Source organism: Microdochium trichocladiopsis (assembly GCF_020744255.1).
Source record: "Microdochium trichocladiopsis strain MPI-CAGE-CH-0230 chromosome Unknown B0I36scaffold_11, whole genome shotgun sequence".
Classification (NCBI taxonomy): domain Eukaryota; kingdom Fungi; phylum Ascomycota; class Sordariomycetes; order Xylariales; family Microdochiaceae; genus Microdochium; species Microdochium trichocladiopsis.
Genome location: NW_025763554.1, coordinates 6,612 through 32,790, shown reverse-complemented (window position 1 = coordinate 32,790; position 26,179 = coordinate 6,612). Strand labels below are relative to the sequence as shown.

Genomic DNA, 26,179 nt, shown 5'->3' with positions numbered 1-26,179 from the left:
AGACTTGCCCTACTACCGGAGGAGATTCTCCTATCCATCCTGGCGCCTTTGAGCTCGAGCGACCTTGTCAATCTGTCCATCTGCTCAAGACGTCTTCAGCACCGCATCGAGCCTTCGTTGTATCATCGCATCGTTGAGCCTAGCGCTCATTGGCACAGTTGGCGTGCAATCACATGGGCGGTGTTGCACAACCACGACAGCGTCATTTTCAAGGCCGCGCACTATGGCGTGGTGCGCAAATGGCAGAACCCTGCGATCGACCTGAGTCACCTAGTTCGAGAAGATCGATTCGCAGCCTTCGAGCTGCTCTGGAACTTGGGATTCTGGTCGCCAGCGGACGAAATCGAGAAACACAACGGGAGCAAGTCGAAGTACGGAAACAGGAGATGGTCGGTGCCGAGAGGTCTGCTTCAACCAGCGGCCGTACCATCTCGGCTCCGATTCCTTCATCACATGATTGAGCACCCACTTCGTACCCAGCACTGCATGGGGGAGGCAATCGTGGACATCCTTCTCCGTGAAGTTCTCAGGCGATCTGACACCTCGATCGGTACGGTCCAAACACTCCTCTCCCGAGGCGCAGATCCGGCACGCGTGCAAGCCACGGGTGGACTTGAACCCTGCCCTGTTGCGCTTGCTGTAAAGAACACCAAGATAGAAACCATGGATCTACTGCTCGCGCGGGGTGCAAGTATTCACGGCAGGCGCTTCTGGCGCAGATGCGACCGCATCCTACATTTTCCAATCTTCACAGCCGCCGCCAGAATGGCGGAGCACGGTCCCACGGCGGTCGTCGAGTGTCTCAAGCGCGGTGCCTCTGTCAACGCGCGCGGCATGATCTTTGCGTCCGGAGGTAGCCAGAATAAGGCCTTTATGCCCATGCCCATCTATGTATACCTCGAGTACGTGAAGGACTGGAATCCGCACCCCCCTGCACCGAAGATCGGCCCTGTTGACGGAATCAAGTTCTGGCTCGAGCGAGGCGTAGTCTTGGGCCGTGATGGCATACCCGTCCACGATTTCTTAATGCCGCCCACTCTTCGGGTTCGTGGTATCACGGTGCTGCCAATCATCTCCTTTCTCGTGCACAGATGGGGCGCGCGAAAGCTGAAGGATGACGATTTCTTCGTGGTCATCAAGTGGCTTGCGGGCCTTGACTGCCCAGAAACCCACACTTCATGGACGCGGACAGAACTGGTAGCCGAGGTTATGAGGCAGGAGCCACTTGTCCAGGAACGTTGGCTGAAGGTATCGGAAATTCTGAAAAGGACCAATAGATCGACGGTGTGAGATTTGCAGCCAATCTCAGTCATGTCTCCAAAACCATCTGAATACCCAGTCATACCGTCATTGCTACAGTCATAGTCGGAGTTTTCCATGGCGACCACACACGCTCGAGAATTTTGAGACTCCGCTTCCCGCTGCAGCGGGAGGACAGACCGTGCCCCGTGCATCCGCCAACCAACACACTGGCACATTCAATGCTATTTTGGTGCGAGTTAGGTGGTGACTTTCTGCCCTCGCGTTCCGACAAACAATCTCGTCTATCAGCCAGACCGCCCAGAATCTGCAGACCGCGAAGTTCCTGAGGAATTGGCTCCCGCCACGTTGATTTTGCGCGGGTGGGTTCCTCCGATTTTACAAAACACGGAATGGACACCCTCAATGCAGGAACCAACAAGAACCAACAAGACTGGGGATCTGTGGAAGTGGAAACCATCATGTTGCAGCCTGCATCATGGCCGACTCGCCTGCAGTGTCAGATCATGCGACCATGTCAACCAACATACCACATGCAGTTGCAAATTGCTATACAAGACATCCTTGTCTAGAGGCTTGGCGGTACTCGTCAGATTGCTGCAACAGCCAGAGTCCAGGGTCTATGCACTGGTGTGATCCACTGAGAAGTTGTTGGCTCCAGCAGGCGGGCGCTTCATTGACGGATGCAAGGGTTTCCACACGACAATAGAGTCGCGTCAAGGACCAACCCCATGTGTTTGGGGGCCGGGCCTGCTAAGGCCTACCGGGGCTGCCTCCCACCATAAACAAGCATGATAACACGAGGAAGCAGGCCGTTGGATTCCGCACGCGCTGCAACGGTCCGCGGGTTGTGTTGCCTTGAAGAGATTAACAGCCAGGGTACTGGAGTCTAGACACAGGACCCTGGACCCCAGGGAAACTTGGCATTCTCCTGCGTCAAAAGGTCAAGGCTCCAATCTTATCTTGAAGTACGGCTTTTGACAACGCTCAAGATGGTATTGCGTCAAGTCATGTAGCTCGATGCAGGATGTGACAGGCTGAAAATATCTAGAGGACATTCGTTGCAAACTAGGTAGCGTGGATTGTGCCGTCCACATTGCACGAGGGCAGCGGGTCATAATCTTCGCCGTGTGATTCGGTCTATGAAGCTCAACATGTCATCCAAGGACGACAACTATTGCGTGCACTTCATTAATTTGTTGACTTTGTTCTCATGCCCACTTTTCGCAGACGATTGTGCGCCAACCAGCAGACATCGTGAAGGATGGGTGCATTCATGCAAGCAGGTCACCGCAGCCGACAGTCATGAGCCTGACCTGGTCGCAATGTTGGTGTTTGCGATAACGTGATCCACCTAGTGACCAGACACACCTCGTAGCGAGACACTTACAGCGCTGGCAAGCGCATTGCCCGCAAGGGAAATCCTCTGAACTGTATAGCATGGGGCAGATAGGCGATCCCTGCTGTCTCAGAACCTCGACCGGGAAACTGTCAATTGTGCATTTTTGCTTTTTCAGCTGTCTCGGCATTAGGTGGAACACGTAACCCTGGCCTGGGCTTCCCCAGGCGGCGACCCATATCACGATTCTGGCACATCGCCCCCAATTTTGACCGCACCAAGGCGACTCCGGAACTTTCTACATCTGGCGACCGTAGCTCGCTCGAACAGCCCGCCTGCAGGGTATTATGCAGGTACAAAGTAGACTAGCCTGAGACCCCTTGCTACACTCGCGATCCTATACCCGATGCTGACCGCATCTAGACTGACCTTTCAGCACAGATCCCTGTGAAGTACCTGTACGTGTCATGGGTATAGTGGCCAGAACGTTGCATGTCATGCCCATGCTCGTCCGCGGTAAAGGCGGGACACAAACATAGACCCGCACTATGTCTGCAGCCACTGATCTCAACGATGAAAAAGGTTGGTGGCAGTGGTTCTGAAGACAGGTGGCGCCCACAGTCATGAGGAGCGCGCGGAAACAACTGCCGCTCGTCCGGCTTGACCTGAGAGGCCCCGCTCCTCTTTCGCTTCCGCCTGACGGTTCCCGAACGAGATCACATGTGCCTCGGACAAAGTCCGCAGCTGAAAAGATGCATTTCCAAAATCCCTTGCAGGCAGTGCACAGCATGATCTGTGAACGAGAAATGACATTCCACACTGGAGCCGACGCGAAATTGGTTCGGTGGGGCACTTAGGCATGAAGGAAACGGCGGGGTTCTTTGTTGGAAGTTGTGTATGCGGCAACACGCCGATAGCTACAGGACCACTGAGAGGGGCCCAGCCCATGTCTTCGAGTGCAACTCCAACAGCATTACATAAATATATGTAAGACTAAAGCTCGAAGCATCTCCGCCTGGAAAGACTACTTGACTGCTACAGCACACTCTCCGAAGGAGCCAAGTCACCATTGTCTTGTGCTGTCGTCGTTGCTGCATCTGCCACTCGTTTACTCACACACACTCTTTTGCCCATCTAGCATCTACAATGCGTCACTCCTTACTATACCTTGCGGCGGCTGCCTTGCCAGTCAGCCAGGCCGGCCTGGTGGCATCGCGGCAGGCTTACGAAGTTGACCCCAACACAAGCAAGTACTGCTCCTGGTACCACGACATGTCCACAGGTGAAACCTGCGACTTCATCCTGACTTCTTTCGCCATCTCTCTCGAGGCTTTCCTCCGCTGGGTATGCGAACATAATCAGTACGCAGTAATGATCATGATTGCTAAACGGGAGTTTTAGAACCCATCCGTTAATGCCGGCTGCACCAATCTGCTCCAGCAGCACTCGTACTGTGTCGAGGGTGAGTCTTGATTCCAAGTCCTGCGCGCACGAGACATCACCACTGACAGCAGCACTATAGCTGCCGACGAGCCTGCCCCTCCGACGCCTTCCAAGCCTCCTGGAGCCACAGTCACCACACCACCTTCGACCACGACGCAGCCGCCGGCCCCAACAACAACTGGCAATGGGGTTGCAACGCCACTTCCCACCATGCCAGGCATGACGAACAACTGCCGACGCTTTTACTTGACCCAGAAGGGCGATACTTGTGCCGCAATCGTTGCTGCTGCGGGAATCAACGGGCCAATCTTCTACGCCTGGAACCCTGCCGTCAACAGTGACTGCACTGGACTTTGGAGTGATACCTGGGTCTGTATCGGGGACACTGTTGGCCCGTCCATCACGCTCCAGCCCCCGGCTTCCACAACGACAACGTCTGCTGGTAATGGAGTCGTCACCCCCCAGCCGGTCCAGTCCGGCATCACGAGCAACTGCCGCCGCTTCTACTTTGTCCAGAGCGGCGACACCTGCGACGCCATTATTAAAGCTGCTGGGATCTACGGGCCAAAATTCCACATATGGAACCCTGCTGTCCAAGAGAACTGCTCGGGCCTCTGGTCCAAGTATTATGTCTGTATTGGTAACACGATTGGCCCATCAATCACCATCAACCCCCCAGCGGCCACAACCACGACTTCAGCTGGCAACGGTGTGGCTACACCTCAGCCGGTACAGTCAGGTATGACGACTAACTGCCGCCGCTTCTATCTCGTCCGGAATGGCGATACCTGTAATGCTATCATTGCCGCTGCTGGGATCTATGGTCCTAACTTTTATATCTGGAACCCGGCTATTGGTTCGGCCTGCACAAACCTTTGGTCGAGCTACTATGTTTGCATTGGCAACACTGTTGGCCCCTCCATCACCATCAACCCTCCCCAGCCGACCACGACCAGGCCCGCGGGCAACGGCGTCGCGACGCCGACCCCTATCCAGACCGGCATGGTGACCAACTGCAAGTTGTTCTATCAGGTGCGCTCGGGCGACACGTGCGCGACCATTGCCGCGAGCAAGGGCATCACGGTCGCCAACTTCGTCAAGTGGAACCCCGCTGTCGGGTCGGGCTGTACAGGCATGTGGGCGAACACCTGGGCTTGCGTAGGCTTGATCTGATCTACTTACCCTCATCCGATGGTTAGATTAGGGCATTGCCCATCCCAGGTTCAATCATTTCCCGCCATGGGCCCCCTTTGTATGCCCTTCCTGGTGCTGTGGGAGGCGCAACCCCCGGCGGATCCCTGGTCCTCCTCTGCGCTTCCGTCGCTGGCACCAGCGCAATTTTGTGCAGCTGCCTTGGTCTCTCACTCGCCATCTTCTTTTAGTGTCCTCAGATGCGGTTGAATGATAAGAGACAGGGCTGTAGATGGCCGCGGTCCGTTAATGAGTAATTCTAGCACTAACAAATTCTTGTTATCTATCAAATTGAGAAAGAAAGTCTATGTGTGCTTTCTTGGGAGTTGGGCTGCCTATACCACCCACTTTATCCTTGACATGTTCCTCATGAGATTTCGAGTTGGCGTTGCCAGGACTTTTGCAATATTATAGAGAGGATCTCAACCCATTCGTCGTCTATTTCCTTGTTTTCGTCGTGCGAGCTCTCGCATGCTTGTGCGAGTCCTGTGAAGCTGTACATCAGTCGCAGAGAGCTTATGCTCAAATAAGTACATCCGTCGTTTAGGCAAAAGGTATCATGTGTCTCAAGCCGCCTTGGAGCATGGATGGAAGCTATGCCGTGATGATCTTCGAACTTTCCCGCTGCTATCTCTCTTCCCCAGAGCCGTCAGGCCCGAGTCTGCGCCCGGTGAACGATCAGACTGCGAATGACCACCATCATGTCTGTCTAGGTATGTAATGGGGCAGCTGGAGCCTGAAGACTTATATAGTACATAGCGGTTCAAGTAATGCCAAAGCACGCGCGGATCCAAGCTGAAGACAATGCAATGCCAAGATGGTCGTGATTGCCAACAGGTCTTTCCCAACCAGGCAAGATCGCCAATCACTTATGACTGGGAAACACACCGATGCTTGTCTAGCGTACTGCTCGCGAATCAGGCTAGTTCAGTCGCGCTCTACATCAAGGGACTCGGTCAGTGATGTTTAGTAGGGGCAGCGTTCAGGTCGGAGAGCTGTGGGCAGATCCGGAGTTTGTAGTTGTGAAGCATTTCAACCCTTGAGTCTGTGGTACTCACATGATTAATCAAAAACATGTCACAAACACGCAGGGGAGAGTCGTGAAGCCCCCAGCATTCAGAGCAGTGCATTCTGTATAATCGCGCTAATGTGAGTGCGTTCCATCTCTTTTGTCCTGTGGGTATCCAATGCCACTCCTTCGCCCTGTCGGGAAACCTCCTCTGTCTGTTATCCAGCCCAGAGCCATCTTCGCCTCCTATTGTTTGCTCGACTTTTGCATCAGTTCCATTGTATCATTGTGTTGCTGCGCGTCATGCGGTAATGAAACATTCTGTTCCGCCATGATTCGGGCTTCTGCCCTTGCTCTCTTCCTCCTCGAATACCGAAACAAGCCCCATGTGCAGCACCCGGCGACCAATAAGAACATGCAGATTGGGAAGATGATAACGAAGTATAAAAAGCTCGAAACTCCAGCCGAACCGCCGCCCCAGCTATCAGTCGGCTGCTCGCAGATGCCCATGGCAGCGAGTGCGGCGTCTGTGGGGAGACCCGGGGCCCAGCTCCTCAAGGCTGTGGTGGTGCAGAGACCCAGTGGGGGAGGGGGTGGAGTGAGCATGGAAATGTCCGACTCTTGCCAGCGGATATCCCATGCCTGGTGGATGTAAACCTGGTCGAAGCCGGTGAAGGTGTAGGTAGCGAGAGTCGTCTCGTTCGCCTCGGGCCTAGTGGCGGTTACTCGCGCCGTGCCCTGGCCGCCTGACGCGCAGGCGAAAGCGTTGAAGACACTGTCGTCGGTGTGATATGAATGGGTGTAGTCTGGTGCGAACCCTCTGTATCCGCAAGGCAGTGCGAGGGACGGCCCGCGTGGAAACATTAGCATATGACAATATGAGTGAGCTTGTGGTGAGCTTTCAACGCCGTCCCACACGATTCATAAACACGTATATATAAACTTACCCTGCGCAGCAAAAGCCCCCAAAAGAATTTCCGGGAGCGCTGCTGCTGATCGCTATCCGCGGGCCCAACCACCACGCCGTCCAACCGCTGGGACACACAGCGGGACTGTAGACTTCACCATCGCCCTGGCATATCCCGCTAGAATCAGACAGGTAAAGTGTCACCTGCGTGCTTGCCCAGGCATTATTGCCCTCGGACAGGGTGTGCATGAAGCTGGTGGTGATGAAACGACTGGCACACGCAGAAGGCTTGACGTAGGGCGTCGTCATCGCGCGTACCATCATGGAAGACGAATGGCTGCCCGTCGGGGCAGTTGTGGTAGAAGTTGTCGGAAACTCTATTGGGGAGGACGCCGGCGACGCTGCGAGGGAACCCAACGAAGAGATGGCGGCGTCTGGGCTCGAGCTAGAGCCGATGGCTGCCATGCTGCCGGATCGCTGCGCGTGCTTGTACGGATGCATTCTGGCAATGGGATGGTGTCACAAGACTGTCTGACCGACCAAGCGAAGCTGTAAATGCGCAGACATATGCCAGCAGGTCCGCCATGTTGGAAGTATAGAGTGTCGCTTTGCCGGCAGCACCTGACCACGTGCTCCTGCTAGTTTTTGGGCCAATTTGCCCTGGTTTGGGGGACGGGGGGCGATAATCAGGGGAAGGGGCATGGGCAATGGCGAAAAGTGTGACATTGGGAATTATGTTGGCTAGCGTTTTTGCGCGCTCAGCGTTGCAGCCTTGTGCTCTGCCATTGAGTCCGGGAAGAGCCACAGGATAGCCCCTGGTCTCCCTCCCTCCCAGAGGTGTTGGTTTGTCCCCTGCTTTACACCTGACCTTGATAAAAGCGGAGTAAATGGGGTTCTGCTTGCCTACCCCTAGAAAATCGAATATCCGAGCCAACCCCGGCTGGCTGTTGGTTCAGATCCTTGTCGCTCTCTCGGGTCTCGACCGCCCAGACCAGGGAGCTTAGCAACAGTGCTTAGCCCACTGCTATCCCCATCGAATGTGGAGGCGAACTTGCCAGCTCATTGATCAGCATGTTCAATGCAGGTTCCCACTTATTAAAGGTCTGGGCCGCGGACCGCTCGGCCGTTGAGGAAAGCCCCGGCACCTTTCCCGGCACCAATCCGCGCCTGGCCGGATCATGGTTGCAAGGATATTCAACCCCCAGGCAGAGGCGGCTACCCAACAACCGCCTGCCCTGCATATCTTGGTGATGTGACTTGATCAGCAAAGCATATGGCAAATGTTGGAACCCCCGCAGACGTAGGGCACACCCCAAGTCTGGGACAGCAGGGCACGCACGCAGGGTTCTGCCGCAGATGGCACATGCCGTGCGCATCGTCGAAAAAGGCTTGAGTTGCCACATGAGTCCCTTCTCGCATTCAAATCATCCCGGGGCTCCTTGTGTTGTCGGAATCTTACAGCTCCATTAATGTATGCAGGTCCCAGAACCAACAATATGTCAACATGTGAAAAATAGAAACTCAGTCAGACTGGAGAAAGACGGGATCCACACCCATCAGGGTCCTTGGACAACCGGCTTTACCTTGTCTCCATAGAACCGAATAGAGCTGTTGGTCCTTGGCACCTTGCGTTGCTGGCTACACGACATGCCCAATGTGTTCGATGGCTTTTCTGCACGTTCGGCCATTGTCGGATAAAGATGGTAATGGTAATCAGTACATGTATAAAAAAGCCACCTTTGACTTTTGAGAATGTTCATCCCTCAGGTTCGGCTCTCTCAATCACTCCCCTTACCCTCTCTGAAACTCGTTCTGAGTCTTCCACTCCTTTAGGCACGCCAGGGAAGAGACATCACCCCAATTTATTATTTCGGAGTGAAAGAACACCGCATCCATGCGGACCTCCCCTTTCGTGGTATGGTCCATGCTGGGCCTTGCCGGATCGGGCCTTGCATCACCGTCTCCTCATGATGCTATCTCAGCACCCCCGTTGCTTCTAGGCGGTAGCAAGAGCACTAGCAGTACGGGCAGCCAAAATGAGACATCCGCTCTTGGAACTTTGACTGCCGCCGGCAACACAACCAGCAGCGAGGTTGACGCAGCGCGCAAGATCGTTCAGGATGCCATCGCCAAGATGAGGGTGCTGAACAAGGCCCGCTTCGAGAATCCGGCTCGCAACCGAGGCCGGTACTCGCAGGACGCTGAGTCCCGCAAAAGACAAGCAGCTGAGTCCGCTACCGAGGGTTTTCCCGTTCTCGTCCCCACCGACGAGATGTCTCGAGCTGCGGCACTCTTGGCCGAGCTCGAGGCCGAACCTGTCACGCTCCAGAAGAGGGCTACGACTTGGTGGATGCAGGGCCTCAAACACCTCGGTAGCGTCCCGTGGGGACCGGATGCTTCATACAAGGTTCGTTCCAATCTCTTGTTCTACCGTCTCTTTCCTTTTTGGAGGTAATATGCAGCTTGCTGACAAAGATTTCCATTGTAGACTTACCGCAATGTGATTGACTATGGTGCGGACCCGACAGGTAGCAAGGTGAGTCCGAACAATCTGAGCACATTCGTCCTTCGCCATTTTCCACTCATCAACATTCTGCTAACCCGCAACTCCCTTCCCAGGACTCAACAGCCGCCATCCAAAAAGCCATAGACGATGGCAAGCGATGTGGAGCAAATTGCAACGGCTCGACCGTCAAGAACGCTATCGTGTACTTTCCCCCTGGTCGGTACCTGGTCTCCAAATCCATCAGTGTCCTCTTCGGCACGCAGATCATTGGTGACGCCAACGACCCGCCCACAATCGTCGCTTCGGCTAGCTACATCGGTTTGGGAGTGTTGTCTACCGATGTGTACGTCGAGAACGGTGGTGTCGGTCCCGATGGCAATGCCCTCGAGTGGTATATCAACACCGCCAGGTTCTATGGTCAGATCCGCAACATCAAGATCGACATCACGGCGACCGATCCGACCGCATATGTTGCAGCTCTGCATTATCAGATGGCACAGGCTACTGATATCTCGCAGGTCACTATTGTCATGAAGCCTGGGACCGTACGTAATTTCATTTCCTCTCACTCCGGTCCGGTCCGTGCCTAGGTGTTCTAATGCATGCGCAATTGGACTCGACCAGACCCATCAAGGTATCTACGCAGAAAATGGCAGCGGCGGTGTTATGTCGGACATGACGTTCATAGGTGGCAACTTTGGCATTTGTAAGTCTGCACCGTCCACCTCTATCATGCAAACGCATCCCAGCACGCAGTGAAGTACACGGCAACAGCTAATGAGTCTGTTTTCACACAGACGGTGGTGCGCAACAATTCAGTGCCTCTCGAATGACCTTCAACGGCTGCAGTACCGGCGTACAGCTTATTTGGGACTGGGGCTGGTCCTGGAAGAGCGTCTCTATGAATAATGTCGGAACGGGCTTCAGGCTGTACAATGACGGCGATGCTTCCCTCCCTGGTTCTGTCAGTATTATCGACTCGATCCTCACGGGTATTAGCAAGGCTGGGATAGAAATGGTTATGCCTTCGGATAGTATGGATAAAGGATATACGGGCTTACGCTTGATAATGTCCAACTCGACGGGGGTATCAAAGAGCGTGGCACCGGGTATATCATCCTGGCACCCGGATACTACCACACGGTAAGCAAGGCCTCCCTCCTGTCATTTTCTCGTTTCTCTCATCAACAGCTTTACGGCAAGCTTACGTTCCCCATTTTTGGTCCAGTATGTCATTGGATCCACCTACTTCAAGGGCGTGCGCACGTGGTCCCGACGAGCGCAGTATTACACCCGCGAACCCTCACTGTTAGGTCCTGCGCGATCAGGCTTGGCAGTCGCACCGTATCTAGAGCGGGCAAGACCACAGTACCAAGATAGAGCACCAGGTGATTTTGTACACCTCAAGGACCTCGGCGCCCGTGGTGACGGCAGTACCGACGACACGGCGGCGATACAGGCTGCCTTCTCCCGCTATGGCGATGGCAGCAAGGTCATCTACGTAGATGCCGGAAGCTACATCATCAAGGATACGGTCCTTATTCCGCCCGGTGCTAAAGTCGTCGGCGAGACTTGGTCGCAGCTTGTAGCTACTGGAGCCAAATTTGGGGACGCGATGAAGCCGGTACCTATGCTCAAAGTAGGCTCCGAGGGCGACGTGGGGAGCGTGGAGCTGCAGGACCTGATCCTGACGAGTCGAGGCCCGACGCCGGGGCTGGTGGTGATGGAGTGGAACATTGCAGCCGACTTCCCTGGGTCGGCCGGGCTCTGGGACGTCCATGTCCGGCTCGGGGGTGCCGTCGGGACGCAGCTGACGCCGGCGGAGTGCCCACCGATCCGCTCTGGGCTTAACCCAGCATCTTGCCAGGTCGCCAGCATGATGTTGCACGTCACCCGCCGTGCCTCGGGCTATTTCGACAACGTGTGGCTATGGGTGGGAGACCACCAGATTGACGATCCCAAGCTCGATGACCCTCTCAACAATATGGACCAGATCACCGTCTACTGCGCGCGTGGTATGCTTATCGAGAGTCAGAAGGCAACTTGGCTGTACGGTACAGCTTCAGAGCATAGCGTCATGTATCAGTACAATTTCGAAGGAGCCATGAACGTCTTCAGCACAATGCTGCAGACCGAGACGCCCTACTACCAGCCGACTCCTAAGCCGCCGGCGCCCTTCGCCGCCACGGTGGGCATCGCCTCCAAGAGTGATCCGTTCTACGACTGCCAGGGCGGCCCGGCGGACGGATGTGACGCTTCCTACGCAGTGGTGATGCGACGATCACAGAGCATTCACATTAGCACAGCGGGTACGTATTCATGGTTCAGCACGTATACGCAAGACTGCATCTCGTCGCAGACCTGCCAGAAGAACCTATGGCTCATCGGGGCCAACAACGGCGACAACGTCCGCATCGAGCAGCTCATCACCATCGGGGCCAAGCATATGTTTGCCACCCGTGACAATGGCCCTATTGTACTCGCCTCGGACAACTTTGCTGTCTCGAAGCATCCTAAGTGGTCCCATATCTCCCTTTTCCAGGCGCCATCCTTCGGTCACCTAGAACCGGAGCGCTTCGCCGAGAAGAACGACTGCCGCTTGTCCGACAACTCCTACAGTACTGAGAACGTGCCTGTGGGCACCATTGCTTCCTTCTCTAACGACGGCTCCACCCTTAAGAACAAGGAGGGCGAGGACGTCTACAACTTCGTCACAATCGTCAATCTGACTCCGCACCGACTGGTGAAGCAGGGCGGACCTACCCCTTACCAGGTCGAGGCTGACTTTGCCGACGTTCCCCCTGGCCGAGCCCGGCAGTTCAGGGTCACGTACGCGTGGTTTGCCGGTATCGACTTCACCACAACTAACGGGTACTACTACTACAGTCTCGAAGGCACCAACAAGCGCTTCCACGTCCACATTGCAACACATATGGATGACAAGTACGAGCGCCGGGTCATCTTCGACCTGGGCGAGATGGGCATGGGCTGGCGCGAGCTTGGCTTCCCCGGGAATGGTCTGGGCGTTGCGCTCGTTATCACGGGCAGCGAGCAGTACGGCTATTACAACTCACTGCAGCTCAATGGCGCCGGATGGCAGCAGAGGATCAAGAGTGTCATACAGAACCGCCAGTTGCGCCATGTTGTGGTACCTGGCTCGCACGATGCCGGCATGAACACCATCTCGACGAGCGCCTCGGGCTGGACCGGGGGCGGTGTTAACTTTAATACCGAGACCCAGAGTCTTGACCTGTACAACCAGCTGCGTGTCGGTGCCCGCTACTTTGATATGCGCATCTACTCGATCAATGGCGATGGCTTCTGGTCCGCCCACATCAATGACGACAAGGAGAAATCGCCCGTGGGAGCCACGGGAGCTAGCCTGGACGACCTCATTGCGGGCGTGAACCGCTTCACGACCGACTTCCCGGGCGAGGTCATCGTGTGGTTCATCAAGGGCATGAGGAATCTGCAGATAGCAAACTACAACTTTGGCTGGAGCGCCGACACGCAGCGGCGCTTCCTCACGAAGCTCGAGGGCATCAATAACCGGTGTCCAGACCTGCCCCTGAAGGATCTCGCGACGGGCGGCGTCTGGATTGACACCATCACCATGGGCAGCTACATGACCAGCAACAGCGGCCGGGGCTGCGTCCTGCTCGTCCTCGACGCCGGGGCTGTCGGCAGTGGACTGGAAAAGAAGCGCCCGTCGTCGGGTATCTACTCGTCCGAGAACTTCCGCCGGGACGACACGTGGCCCAACAAGCCGACTACGGAGGCGATCGCGGCCTTCCAGCTCAGCGCGCTCCAGAATAAGCCGCGCAACGGCTCCGACTGGACGGCCGCCGACGGTACCATCAAGGATGACTACTTCATTCTGCAGTGGCACACGACCAAGTTCCCTACCGAGCTGTCGTTGGCGAGGAGCATACAGGGTTTCGCCAACCAGGAGACCAACCCGTCCCTGTACCACGTGGGCATGAGCGGCATCACCCCTCAGCACTTCCCCACGGTCATTCAGGTCGACGCCCTGGGCCTTTTCCACACGTCCGACCTCAGTGAAGGGGGCTATAACCCCATGCTCCAGACACTGTGCATCGGTCTGAACTTGTACATGGTGAGCGAGAACTGCGCCCTCAGCAAGAAGCGCAACCCTCTTGTTGGCGACTCCACTACATCAAGCATCTCTTCATTTGACGATGACGGCAACAGCCCAGCTTCGGCAGGAGTCCCCGTCGTGGCAACGGGAAGCGGTGTCCAAAGCGTCTTCACGGGCGTCATCTTTGCCAATGGTACCGTCCTGGACCAGCGACCTCCAGACTTTTGCAGCATGTGTACGTTCAACGACACTGTCGCAATCGACCGGCCTCCGAAACTGACCGCCGAGCAGGTGCAGGAGCAACAGCTACATGCTCAGGGGTCAAGCGAGAGGCAGCCTGTCGGGAGCGCGAGGCTTGATCTAGGTGCTTCCCATGCTGGTGCTCATCATCGCCAGCATCTTGCGCACCACGCTCGGCATCATCATGGTAGACATGATAAACATTAATTGGACCATGTAGGAGACTAGTGTAGGGGTGGGTAGAGGATTGAGGTTCGGCCAGGCTAGAACTCGTATATGCATAATCATGGGTAGTTGACATGGTAAATATCATATAAATGAATTTGAATTACCCTGACCTAGACCATCCCGCTGTGATGCATACAAATGTACCCAAGACAGTAGGTCGTATTTCCCCGTAAGATGACTTGTTAGCGCAGATTGGTGGCAACCCCGCTATGTTCAGTTGCAAATTATCCGAGAATAAGCCAAAGCCAGGCCCTGTCGTCCAAATGCGACTTTCTCCATATCCGGTGACCTTGATTCTGCCGCAGCATGCAGCATCTGCTCAGGGGGCGCGCAGAAGATCCCTTTCCCTTTCCGCGTTGTATGTTTTATACTGAGAGGTCTTTGCAGTTTCCTTCAAGTCCACGGATCGCAGCACTGCGTCCACGGTGCCGGTACCTAAGTACAGCAAGGGCAAAAGCGACTTTTCATCCCGTGCGGTTATGAGCATTATTTAGGGAGGAATCGTTGCTTGGTGGAGATTGAGACTATAGAGTTCGAAAATGAGATAGTAGTAGGCAGCTAGCCAACTATCAGGAGCAACCGAGGACGTCTTTATTATACTAAGCAACACGTTGGCGTATACCCCGTGTTTGAACGTAGTGAGAACTAAGGGGTTTGTTTGTTACTAATCTTTCTAACCTTTGCCCTTAACATATTGAAACAGGCGTGGGACTTAGTGAGAATCGAGCGCTCTATACTAACATTTAAGAAACTTCGGAGACCTATACAAGGAGTATTATAATTCAAAACAGAGGTTTTATAACGTAATCCATAAGCAAGCGGGCCACACAAGTAAGCGGGCCACCCTCCAGGTACTCGTACGATAATGTATAAGACAATTCAACCATAACGCCTTAAATTAATTGAAACTATTCAGAATCCTCTTCTTCAGAGGCAGATACAACTTTCTAACACGTACGAGCATTATGCCCGGGCTCGCCGCAGACGCCACATCGTCGCGCGCGCGTTTCGGGCCTCCTCGTACGACCACTATTCTGACTCGTTTCCGCCATTAACTACTACGTCGCATCGATTTGAGCCTTCAAATCCTTTACCTGATTAATCGTAAGGGACCCTCCTTTCTGTAGCTGCTTTCTTTTCGTACGACAACGGCGGCTAAGGCGGTCGTTTGCATCTCGAAGTTCGGCGAGGTCTTAGCGCATAAGGGTCTACTTGTGCACCATTATTGTAACTCCTTTTCTTAGCTGCTGTAGGCTCTCAACAATGGACGACGGAGAGCTATTCTAGTGTCGTACGATGCGATTTTCAATATACTTCGTCTACGATTCGGTTTCAATTAGGTTGTTCAGCGTCTTTGAAACCTATAGGGGTAGTAGTCCAGTAGAGGAACCTAGCGGTGTCGGCGTATGAAACTTCATATCTAGCTGCGAAATCACATAATTCTCGTCGTACGGTACTAGGCCTATCGCTCTAAAGCCTGCCTAGATGTTTGATTTTATCATTACAGCGTCGTACGCCTTATAAAAGGCTGGGAGGAAGTCCTCCTTTAAAACGTAGGTTACGTACGCCTATATAGGACCCTCGATTTCTTTACCGTACGCCCGTTTTAGAGGTCCAAAGCACCTAACGTTAAGAGGCTGGAGCTTATATGACGAATGAGCAGGCATATAGAGCGTTACAATGTTCTGTTCCTTATAGTAGAGCTCGGAATCGATAGAATGGTGGCTCTCATAGCTATCGAGGATAAGGAGGCGGTGGGTACCCTTCGTACGACTCTTCGTATGGAAATCGAAGTGTTTTACCTATTCTAGACCTCTCTCGTTCGTTATCTAGCCATTGTCTGAAAGCGCGATTACCTAGTTGGCCGGTAGAGGGCTATTCGCGGTCTAGGAGTCGAGGTGGACCTTCCCTACGAAGATAATATATAGTAGGATGGAATAGCTATACGATACGATACCCTAGATTACTATAACCCATTCCTAATTGCCTTGTTTTACGGCTCTTAGCCTCCCGCGTCGATCGGAGGTTATAACGATAGTTTCGGCGGAGATCTTACCTATCGCGAAGCCCGTTTCGTTAAAGTTGTAGATATCGTTATTATGGATCCCGTATTTCGCGATTATATTTCGTACGAGCTTAAACCACACGCGATACGCGTCCGGATCCTCGTAGAGGACCCTCTAGTAGTCGATTCTTCGATTAAAACGCGTACGGAGCTCAGGTTGTCGTCGTACGAAGTTTAAGGCCTAGTTCGTTCCGACGCGTAGCGCGTCGCGTACGCGGAGGAGTCGATCCGCTATTTCTCGAACACCACCTAACCGCGGTGGAAACGATCGCGAATCTAGGTCGATTATATATTGTGTCAGGGCAGTGCGGGATAGACTGATCAGGGGCATATTTGTACAGTACTACTTAAGGCTTGAAGCCACCGTGACGTTTTTCATAGTATGGAGCCAGACATTTTTTTTCATCACTCAGCTTCACAATCCGACTTGATTTTTTCCACCCCATTGAATTCCTACGCTTCTGCACCCGTTCTTGTACGCAATTGACTGACAATGCCATGATCAGAGATTCCCTCACAAGTGTCGCATCAACAGGGCGTTGTTGATGTGGCTGGCTCCCCCGTCGAAAATCTGCTTTGGCCCCTTATCTGGGAATGCCCTCACTCTGGCCCAGGGCCAGAGTGAACCTCGCCGGAAACACCGCCGAAACTGGCAAGCGGTGAACTCCCTTCGGTCGTGGTGGTTGTTTTGTCCCCGATCAGGAGAACCCTCATCCGCCCCCTGGACAATATCGTACGATGCTATCCTCTTCGTACGAGGTTAAATTCTGGCAGGGTGGTCGTATATCGCGTTTCGCAGGTCGGCCGGCTCGTCTTCGTTAGAGGGTCGTACGAGGTACATTGTACAGCTGTGCAGCCTTTCGTACAGTTAATTCTGGGTCAGACTGGAGCGCCTGAAGCGCTAGAATCAAATCGCCTTCAATTGATGGTCGTACCATAATTATTAGTGGAGAAAAGGGGGAAAGAAGATAGCCTGCACGAATATAGTAGGAATGTGGCCCGCTCACTTGTGTGGCCCGCTCACTTGTGGATTACGTTATGCCGTCCTCTTGTACATTCGCATTACTTTATTAAGATCAATCATCTCTGAGATGTTGGGAAGGGAGATTCGAGCGCGAAAGCATCTATAGTGGCTGCCTCGTCACTACGATAGAGCTGATACGTCACCCAGTGCTCTCTAGCCGACGCCATCGCACCAAGGTACTCAACCACTGACCTCGCGCCCATATGGGTGCTGCACATTCTTCAGCGGGATCGTCTCAAACGCAGCACCGCTGTTCCTCATCACCCGGTGCTCGTCGTCGTCGTCGTCCTCATCGTCCATCGGCTCGTAGTACGTACACTCCTTCATCCCCGACAGCTCGATCCGCACGATTGCCCTGCAGATCAGTGTGCTGACAAAGTACCGCCCGACAATCAGCAGCACATCCCTGACGCTGAAGAAGAGCAGCGACGAGAAGATCATGCTGCCCAGCACCAGGTTCACCAGCGTGCCGATGGACAGGAGCCAGATGAGGAAGTTGACGAGGATGGTCTCCCGGCGCCACCGCAGCCGCGTGGGCTCCTGGAAGGCCGCGGGCGTGAACTCCTGGCTCAGGGTTGTCGTACGCCTGCGCAGGATGCCGACCTTGGAGGGCTCCGAGGCTGCCGTCGAGTAGTGCTGTTGTTGCTGGACCTGCTGCTGTAAGCTGTCGTCGCTCCTGGAGGAGTCGTGGTTGCGCAGCGGGTGTGCTGGTCGGAAGTCGTGCTTCTGCTGCTGAGCGCACGGTGTCTTGTGGTCGATGTGCAGCTTGAGGTACAAGATGAGCACGCCGCCGAGGTGGATGATAATGCAGATGAACGTCCACAGGGGCAGCAGGAAGATGGTCCCGGGGGCGAGCATGACGACCGCGTTGAAGCCGAGCTGGTACGCGAGGTAGACGACGGTGGCCACGGCCAACATGGTGACGAGGTACTCGGCCACGCTCATGGCCATGCGCCACCTGCTCGTGACGTAGCGCCACCGCGACGCCCGGATCGTTGTCGGCCGCGTGTCGCCCTTCTCCACGAGCTCGCTAATGGTCGTCATGAAGTCGCTCGTCCGCATTATCGCCACGGACGGGCTCCCCAGGGCGAGGAGGGTGGCGAGAATGGGGCGCCGCAGGCCGAGCAGGGCTGTCTCGGCCGGTGTGCTGCCCAAAGTCTGGAGGATAGTCGGGAGCAGACCAAGGATGACGGCGCTGGCGCCGAGTTCGGCCTTTTGAACTCGGGCAGCGTTTCGAGGATGCAGTTGATGACGGGCGTGATGAGACCGGACAGCGGAGACCCGGGCTCCCGCTCGCCTGTCTTGTAAGTGGCGTACTCGGATGAGCAGTTCTCCCGGAGTATCTCTTGGAGCATTCTGGCATGTTTGTCAGTCGAGCCCAGCCTGGACGATGGCGCGTGTCTGTGGCGAGACGCCAGCTTGCACTCACGGGTCCCAGAATGGGAAAAACTTGTCAAAGTTGGTGGTTGGTGTTGCTTGAGCCACGCCGATAACCAGCACCAGGAGTGCAAGGCACGTCTGCGTGAACGCCATATCTGATCAGTGCTCCTCGGGGCTCTCTTGTGCCGCGAAGCCTTAGATGATGGGGGGTTGCCAAAGAGCAAGAGTAGTGGAACGAGCCTCAAGCCCAACGATCAGGAGGGACGGCAGCCCTATGGATATTAGTATTGCTACGCGGAACGGCAAGCGAGCCGAAGCGTCAGTGCTAGCGCCGGCGGCAAGGCTATGAATAGTATTGCGTGCATGCGCTTGTGGGGGTCCTGGGTCGGGCGATGACGTGAAGACATGGCTGTCTGCGTTGCACGCCCAAGCACTGCGCTATCAGAAGGATAGCTCCTGGGTTCCAGTGGTGGACTTGCAGGGTGTGTTCTCCTTCGACCGTGGAGCGAGGTCGACAGGGGTGAGTTGGTCAGCAGTTGCCACGGCGGCTCGAGCAATCACAACGGCTGTCGAGGCACGAAAGATGGGGAGCCCTTCTCGGGGCTCCAGGGGCGGCCGGGCGGCAAGGATCATTACGGTATTAAGTGCTGACACGTGCGGCGGAGCAAGCCCTGGCGATGACTTCCATGTTGGCCTGTCGACATTCGGAATTTAATTGTCTTCCTCTTTTGGCCATGCTCAAGCCCCAATACTGTCGAACATGTCGGCTGCGCGGGATGGCCCTCAGCAATGACGGGCCCCGGTTCCGTGGGCCGTGGCCTGATCATTAAGAGACTGCACGTCAGCCTCACGCAGCGAGCCCTGCCCCGGCCGGCTCTGGCGTCCGATGAGTGCCGCACTGTGCATGCCCTTTCTGTTACCTCGTGACGTGAGAGGCTCAGTCTAACTAGGGTACCTGGTAGCGTGGCTGAACAGGACGAGCCGTCCCGCACACCCCACAACTTCAGCCGGCTGCCGCGCCTTTCCGCATGTTGCCGAGCTGATGGTGACTTTGCGGCTCTAATACTGCATCACAGCGCTCCGGCATCGGCGGCCGAGCCCAGCGAAGGGAGCTGGAGGGGACAATTAATATCATGACACAACTGTGTGTGTCCAAGTAGGGAAGTGTATTGAAGCAATAGCATCACCCCATTCTCGAAAGCCGCCGCAAGGACAAACACAACATTTCATCTCAGCATCCGCGGGTCCAACAATGGCTGCTCCCCAGCTCTCCTACAACGGCAAGACATTCCGCTCGGCCTCCAACACAGACAACGGCGAGGTCTCCTCCGCGACCGTCTTCCACTACCACCAGGACGGCAACATTGTCTGGGCTGAGTACAGCGGCGGCAGCATCGCCAGGGGCTTCCTTATCGCCACCGTGCAAGGGGGCGTCGACACCCACAGCGGCAAGCACACCCTGGATGCGCGCTACCAGCATGTCAATGTCGCGGGCGAGCTCATGACGGGGCGGTGCAGGAGCACCCCAGAGGTGCTTGAGGACGGGCGCATACGGCTGCACGAGGAGTGGCAGTGGACGAGCAGCGACCAAAGCAGCGGCCACAGCATTGTCGAGGAGGAGAAAAAATAACGACTGTACAATCAAGCCACAGGTCGTGCGTGCAGTTGACACAAGCTACGTTTGACCTGCCGCTCACGGGTCAGATAACGGGTCATGGAGGCGTGGTTGGGCTTGACACAAAGAAGGGTACAGCACCCGGTCAGCTGCTGCGGCCAAGGCATCTGTCTGACCACCATCTCCACTGAAACCGGAAATAGTGCTGCATTGACTGCCCGCTGCAGCTCGCACTTCGCAGATGGATCACCTGGACGAACGAATCACGACATCAGATTACCTAGGAATATACCGTATCGTGCCCTGCACCCGCTGAAAAATCAACCACACGCTCTTTCCTATCTCCGAGGGATGAAACGTGTCGTTGCCAAATACGAAGGCCCCGAGGCCGGGTACCTGCAGTCGCCACGTTGCATGGAATGATGAGATAATTTCGTCTGATGCAACGGTACCTCCGCCCAATCAGGGCGGATGAGTAGTCAGCATTGTAATCAGCACTTACAAAGACATATGTGCGTGTAGCGTAATGGTCCAGTACGAAGACCAGCGGTCTCGATGCTGGCTACAAAGATTGATTGGTTGTTAGGGAGGTTTAAATGAACTTGTATCTCGCGCGGGCAAATGGATCTGAATGCCAAAGGGGCCATCGTCGATAAGCACGTGTAACGCGGCATGATCAGAAAGAATGGTAAGGAAGATATGAACACATAACATAGCTTGAAGCATTCTAGATAAGAGATGACTACACCAGACTTTTATATAGTGATTCTGAATTTTTCAAATCTGTTTACTTCGTCTTTGTCTGCTCCCTTTCACATTTTCCGCTACCCTTTCTTTCTTTTCTTTCGTTTTTTTCCCCTCTCTTTTTTCCGCCTTCTGTATGTCAGATTCATTTGACTAGATCTTTCCATTTAATGAATGCGCGAGGGGTAAATAGCAGAGGAAACGAACTGTACACACCCGTGCCCAAATTCATGGTCCATGATTCTGGTTCCACAAAACTCATTTTCTGACGATTGTGCCACTTTGCAATTGGATAGAGCGTGCTTGGACGGCATAGGCGACAGAGGGTACGGGCAGACATGATAAAATATCACAGTATGTCATTATGGTATTATTTGTATGCACTATTCTGTCAAAGTTACAGTGTGATCAATAGTTGAGAAGGAGACGTCTTGCTCCCTCCAGCTCGAACTCAGTCAAAACCGCCATATAGCACCACTATGGAACACCCCTTACATCAAAGCCACAAGCGCACTCACACTCAGGAGAAACGCAGCAGCCGCGCCACTGTAGGTGCCCGTAGCCCGGACAGCCCCGTTCGTGTGACTGGCGCCGGGGCCCGTGCCCGCCGAGCTGGGGGAGCTCCCCGTGGTCGAGCTGCCCGTGAGCTGCAGGAACGGGATCGGGTTGTACGCCGTGACGGGCGTGTCGTCGACGGTGCCGTTGTAGCAGAAGCGGCGGTAGCAAGCCTGGCAGGCGGTGGGGATGGCGGCGCCGGAGCGCACGAGGCTGCGCTGCAGCACGAAGCAGCCGACGCAGGTCGGCCAGGAGCTGTCGATGGTGCCGTTGCCTATGGTCGCGACGTTGTAGCCGTTCTGGATGATGTCGTTGCGCGTGGCGGCGTCGTAGGACATTTGGAACGTTAAGACGTTGCTGAGGGCCGTGTACGGCGTATTAGGGACGTAGACGATAAGCGGATAGCGGACGGGGCCGGTAACGGTGCTCGAGCCACTGTTGGTTGTGCCGTTCGAGGTAACGATACCGGCGTTATAGCCGAAGGCGGTCGGGCGGCGGTTAAGACCGAGGTTAATGAAGGTCTCGGCGGAGGGGATCCTGGGGAATTGAGTGCCGTTGGCGATGGAGGTGAGGCTGCGTACGTAGGTGGCGCGCAGGGCCGTGGCGTTAGGCCAGTTGTTAATATCGGCAGACGAGTCGGTAGCAAAGATAACGTCGACGGCACGGGCGGGCTGGATCAGCGGGTCGAGGGGGATGTTCTGCAGGTCCTCGCCGCCGTCGACGAGCTGAGCCCCTCCTGGAACGCGCTCGGGTTCGTCTAGTTGTTATAGTGAAAAAAGGGGTTGGGCGAGTAGAGGGCAATGTCGTTATCGCCGTAGCTCAGCTCGGTGGCCAGCGTCGTTAGGACCCCCTGTAGAGCCGAGGGGATGCCGACCGACGAGAGGTTCTGAAGCAGCAGCTCGTTAAACAAGCTGCTGCTCGTGCCCATAACAAAGCCGTACTGGTCGAAGCCCCTGACGCACTGCTGGCTAGTGGCGTTGGACACGGTGCTATTAGTGAAGTTGGACCCGAGGTACTCGAGCGGCGTGAAGCCGTACACGGTGGGGTCCCACGAGCCTAGCTCCCAGGGGTTAAACTCGAAGACGGTCGAGTTGCTCGAGACGGCCGTGGTGCCCGGGCTACGCTCGTCGGCTACGAGGATGGGCAGCGGCTACTTAGCGTCGTTAAAGCCCGGCGTGCGGCTAATGGAGGAGAAGGTATAGGCAGCACCGCCGCTAGTATCGTTGACGAGCTGGAACGAGAGCGTGCGGCCCCAGTAGTCGGTAATGGACGTGTTAAAGCCCGCGGCCTCCTTGGCCTCGACGCTGTCGTAGATACCCTTCCAGTACTCGACCTCGGAGAGCGCGCCCGCACTCGGGCCGACCAGGATACTGCGGTCGAAAGCCACAGCCCTGTGTTCGAGCTGCCGGCCTGCAGCTGCGGCACGGTCGAGAAGTTGTTGGCGTAGATAGAGCCCACGAGCCAGCCGCCACCAGACCGGCCCGCAAGGTACGTCGCCGACTGCAGGAGGCCCCCGATACCGCCCGTACTATTAGCGCCAGCCACGCGGCTGTCAGCGGCCGCGATGAAGCCGGCACCGTTCATCAGGGCGCGGTAGCCGCCGCCCGAGGCCGCGATAGCAATGTTAGGCAGCACGGAGGCGTCGTTACTCGCGCTCCTTATAAAGCTATCGACGTCGAAGCCCGAGATGTTAACACGCTTAAGGAACGCCGTCATCGGCTCGATAGTATTATTCCGCCGCGTCCTCAGCCACTCGGTCTCGTTAGGCGAGAGCTACGTAGCATTGCGGATGGCGGGACGCGACGACGGGCAGTCCACGATGGCAGGCGCGTAGCCACCACTGGGATTGTCTGGGAGGGCTCTGCGCACCTCCGCAGCGCCGACACCGCGGGCGACTTCTGCTGCTGCTACCGTGCTGCTCGAGATGCCCGAAAGCAAGCCTGCGGCGGCGACGGCTCCTAGGATGGGCTTTGCGACTACCATGATGCTGGATATCGGCGAGTGCGACCTGTACACCACGATGACAGTGACGATAGTGACGACGACGAGGCCAGTGCTGGATGCCGAGCAGATCTCAAGCAGCAACAGCAAGACGAGAAGTCGCGCCAGCAACGGCCGCCGCGCGTCGCAGATATACCAGCGCCCGTGCTCCAGCGCATCGCGGCGTCTTTTCCGTAGATCGATCGCGGGCGCAGTCTCACCGTAGCTAGGCCCAAAGGGCACTGACGACGAAGTTTGTCCCGCATATCGCGCCCTGTTCTACGCGCGTCGGGCGCCAAACAGACGAGACCATTGCCTCCGGCCCGAACCTTAAGCCGCCGCGGCGTGCCACCGAGCCACTGCCGGCACTGCGGCACCCGCGCGAGCCATGGCAATACCGTGTGTAGTCGCAAAACGTGCAATGCCGCTGCGGCTTGCGCCTCTGAGCTCAGATTTTAGATCGGAAGCTCCGGGTTTAGGCCAGGCCTGTGGTTGGATCGCCATCGCGACGGAGCAGACGACGGCCCAGATGGAGTGGGCGCGGGGAGTCCCGGGGAATGCCGTGGTGCTGCTCCTCACTTGAGCATGTCAGCGGCTGCAGCGCCTCAACGGCTCTGTGAGCTTACTTGGTAGTCAGACGCACGGCGGCAGAGAGAGTTCTGGTGGCCTGGTCTCGGCCTCGCAAGCCTGGGCTGGTGCTGCTGCGTCTCTGGGCGCAGAACGATGCCTTCGGACAGATCAGAGACGGGACGAGGACGGCCTGTAGATGCATCCAGCACGACAGCCACAGCATTGCCCGGACCTGGTGAAGCACAACAAGGGGTGAACTCCCTGCTTTGCACAGTGAGAGCGACCAGCCTGGTCAATTGTCACCAGGCATGCCACTTCGCGGCTGTCACTGAACCAGGCCCTCGTACGGCGGCAGCAGCTCCCGATGCACCCAGCGGTGCTGCGCGTGCAATCCTATCGCGATGTGCCGACCAGGATACGCCCCTCTGGCGGAAAGTCCGCCAGGCGCGAAGGTGGTGACATGTCGCGACGTTGCCCGTTTCGACCCGGGTCCGGATGGCGCACCAGTAGCCAGTCACTTGATGCACCACGGCTTTGACGATCACTGCCGGCCGAGATGCTTACATGTTCTGGCTCCGGGCCCGCCCGGGGCCCGACGATGGCACGAGTGTGGATTCGACAGGGGCTTCCCATGTCCTGCCGCTGGAGAGTCGTTCGATGTTTCTATACCGGTACGTAGATTGCTGACGAAGCGATGTTACATAGTTGGGCGAAGTCAGAGATGTGCGGTGCGGCCCTCCGACATGGCACTAGTCAGTCGTGGTTCGTATCCCACATTCCGCGGTCCCTCCATAGCATACTGCCCCGACCTCGTGCGAGCTTGTCCGGACGAATCGAATCACTGGGGGAGGCGCCCCCATGCAGCCCTGCCCTGCCCTGCCCTGCCTTGCCTCGTGTATTTGGCTTTTTGCATCCGGCTATACTCCAGCGTGCCGCTATGTTTCAGGGGGCTGCCCTGGCCCTGAGCCCTGCCAGGAACACGCCGGGCAGGACACCCCACCGCCGTTGAGCTAATTACCCTTGAGCTTGCCGTACCGGGCCTGGTGAAGCTTGTAGACCTCAGCCGCCGTCTCGTCGTCGGGCCCGTCGACCGTCAAGCCGGGCACGACATCCCTGATGGGGATGCTGCGGACCCTGCGCTCGACGACTCCCAGCTCGGCGAGCCACTGCGCAAACTGGCCCGACGACGACGCAAAGACGATCCGGCCTAGCCCCGCGTAGCCGTGGGCCGTCGAGCACATCTGGCAGTGCTCGCCCGACGTGTAGACGGTCGCGGCGGCGCGCTCCTCGGGCGTCATGTGCGTCTGCGCCGACACGACAATGGTGAACTCGGGGTGCCAGGTCACGTCCTGCTTGGTGCGGGTCCGGTTGCGATCCGTGTAGCGCACCTTGCCGGCGCCGTCGACGAGCACCGAGCCGAAGGCGTCATCTCCGGCCTCGAGAGCCTCACGGGCAAGGGCGACACACTGCCGAAGAAACACGCGGTCGCTCTCACTAATGCCCATTGTGCTGGTGGATCGGAGAGTTCTTGGCCTGAGGACAAATTGGGTTGTTGCTGCCTGGGGCTCCTTGCAGGCTTCGTGTCCGATATGTTGCTACTATGCCGGTCCCAAGGGGAGGGGGCTGTGTGTCTGGGGGCCGCAATGTCGTGGACGCGCGCACTGGAAGAAGGCAAGCCAGGCGAGATAGCTCAGCCAGCACTCGAGGCAGCGACTCTGCTAAATCATGTAGTGAGACCCTTAGCATGACCGCCCTGTCAAAGCCCCTCCCCACCGCCAAGCGACCCAGTCCAGAAGCCCGCGGGGCTCTCACCCACCTACGGACTGGCAGGCCGTCACTTGATTCCCCGCCTCGGGGGCTATCCGAGCGCGCCAACACAACTTGGTCTTCCAGTCGCCGCCATGAGAAGCCAGCACGACCCAGCGGCACGGTCGAAGGACGCCCTCGTAGGCTACGTAATTTACCAAGGTTAGTGGGCAAATAGTCAAGCTGAACGACTCGGACGAAGGATTGTTTCATGTAGC

The 26,179-nt window shown here is 56.2% G+C and overlaps 7 protein-coding genes across 7 annotated transcripts; 3 read left to right on the top strand and 4 right to left on the bottom strand.

The window, feature by feature from the left end:
• Positions 1 to 803: 803 nt before the first annotated feature.
• Positions 804 to 1,357, bottom strand: B0I36DRAFT_335080 (uncharacterized protein). The gene has a single exon (XM_046155417.1). The coding sequence runs from the start codon at positions 1,341 to 1,343 to the stop codon at positions 888 to 890; it is 456 nt and encodes a 151-aa protein (XP_046006216.1). The 5' UTR covers positions 1,344 to 1,357; the 3' UTR covers positions 804 to 887.
• Positions 1,358 to 3,745: 2,388 nt separating this feature from the next.
• B0I36DRAFT_354277 (putative LysM domain protein) lies at positions 3,746 to 5,215 on the top strand (the record flags this gene model as incomplete). The annotated part of the gene is made up of 3 exons (XM_046157294.1): positions 3,746 to 3,943; positions 4,001 to 4,061; positions 4,122 to 5,215. 3 exons carry the CDS (start codon positions 3,746 to 3,748, stop codon positions 5,213 to 5,215), a joined length of 1,353 nt encoding a protein of 450 aa, XP_046006215.1.
• A 1,145-nt stretch (positions 5,216 to 6,360) lies between these two features.
• On the bottom strand, positions 6,361 to 7,637 carry B0I36DRAFT_335079 (uncharacterized protein). The gene is made up of 2 exons (XM_046155416.1): positions 7,190 to 7,637; positions 6,361 to 7,062 (listed from the first exon to the last, which is right to left on the bottom strand). Exons 1-2 carry the CDS (start codon positions 7,612 to 7,614, stop codon positions 6,489 to 6,491), a joined length of 999 nt encoding a protein of 332 aa, XP_046006214.1. The 5' UTR covers positions 7,615 to 7,637; the 3' UTR covers positions 6,361 to 6,488.
• Positions 7,638 to 8,803: 1,166 nt separating this feature from the next.
• On the top strand, positions 8,804 to 14,214 carry B0I36DRAFT_377384 (pectate lyase superfamily protein-domain-containing protein; the record flags this gene model as incomplete). Its single annotated transcript, XM_046160553.1, is given in 12 exon segments — positions 8,804 to 8,852; positions 9,150 to 9,556; positions 9,638 to 9,685; positions 9,769 to 10,200; positions 10,280 to 10,361; positions 10,453 to 10,742; positions 10,754 to 10,798; positions 10,884 to 12,484; positions 12,542 to 13,814; positions 13,868 to 13,908; positions 13,919 to 14,045; positions 14,119 to 14,214. 12 exon segments carry the CDS (start codon positions 8,804 to 8,806, stop codon positions 14,212 to 14,214), a joined length of 4,491 nt encoding a protein of 1,496 aa, XP_046006213.1.
• Positions 14,215 to 17,351: 3,137 nt separating this feature from the next.
• Positions 17,352 to 18,927, bottom strand: B0I36DRAFT_388269 (uncharacterized protein). Its single transcript, XM_046161235.1, has 3 exons — positions 18,741 to 18,927; positions 18,493 to 18,667; positions 17,352 to 18,469 (listed from the first exon to the last, which is right to left on the bottom strand). Exons 1-3 carry the CDS (start codon positions 18,842 to 18,844, stop codon positions 17,492 to 17,494), a joined length of 1,257 nt encoding a protein of 418 aa, XP_046006212.1. The 5' UTR covers positions 18,845 to 18,927; the 3' UTR covers positions 17,352 to 17,491.
• A 1,016-nt stretch (positions 18,928 to 19,943) lies between these two features.
• Positions 19,944 to 20,321, top strand: B0I36DRAFT_368007 (uncharacterized protein; the record flags this gene model as incomplete). The annotated part of the gene is made up of 1 exon (XM_046159547.1): positions 19,944 to 20,321. One exon carries the CDS (start codon positions 19,944 to 19,946, stop codon positions 20,319 to 20,321), a length of 378 nt encoding a protein of 125 aa, XP_046006211.1.
• A 1,071-nt stretch (positions 20,322 to 21,392) lies between these two features.
• Positions 21,393 to 25,875, bottom strand: B0I36DRAFT_388267 (acyl transferase/acyl hydrolase/lysophospholipase). The gene is made up of 6 exons (XM_046161234.1): positions 25,174 to 25,875; positions 23,475 to 23,827; positions 23,078 to 23,378; positions 22,815 to 23,021; positions 22,480 to 22,736; positions 21,393 to 22,351 (listed from the first exon to the last, which is right to left on the bottom strand). Exons 1-6 carry the CDS (start codon positions 25,658 to 25,660, stop codon positions 21,542 to 21,544), a joined length of 2,415 nt encoding a protein of 804 aa, XP_046006210.1. The 5' UTR covers positions 25,661 to 25,875; the 3' UTR covers positions 21,393 to 21,541.
• Between the last annotated feature and the right edge of the window lie 304 nt (positions 25,876 to 26,179).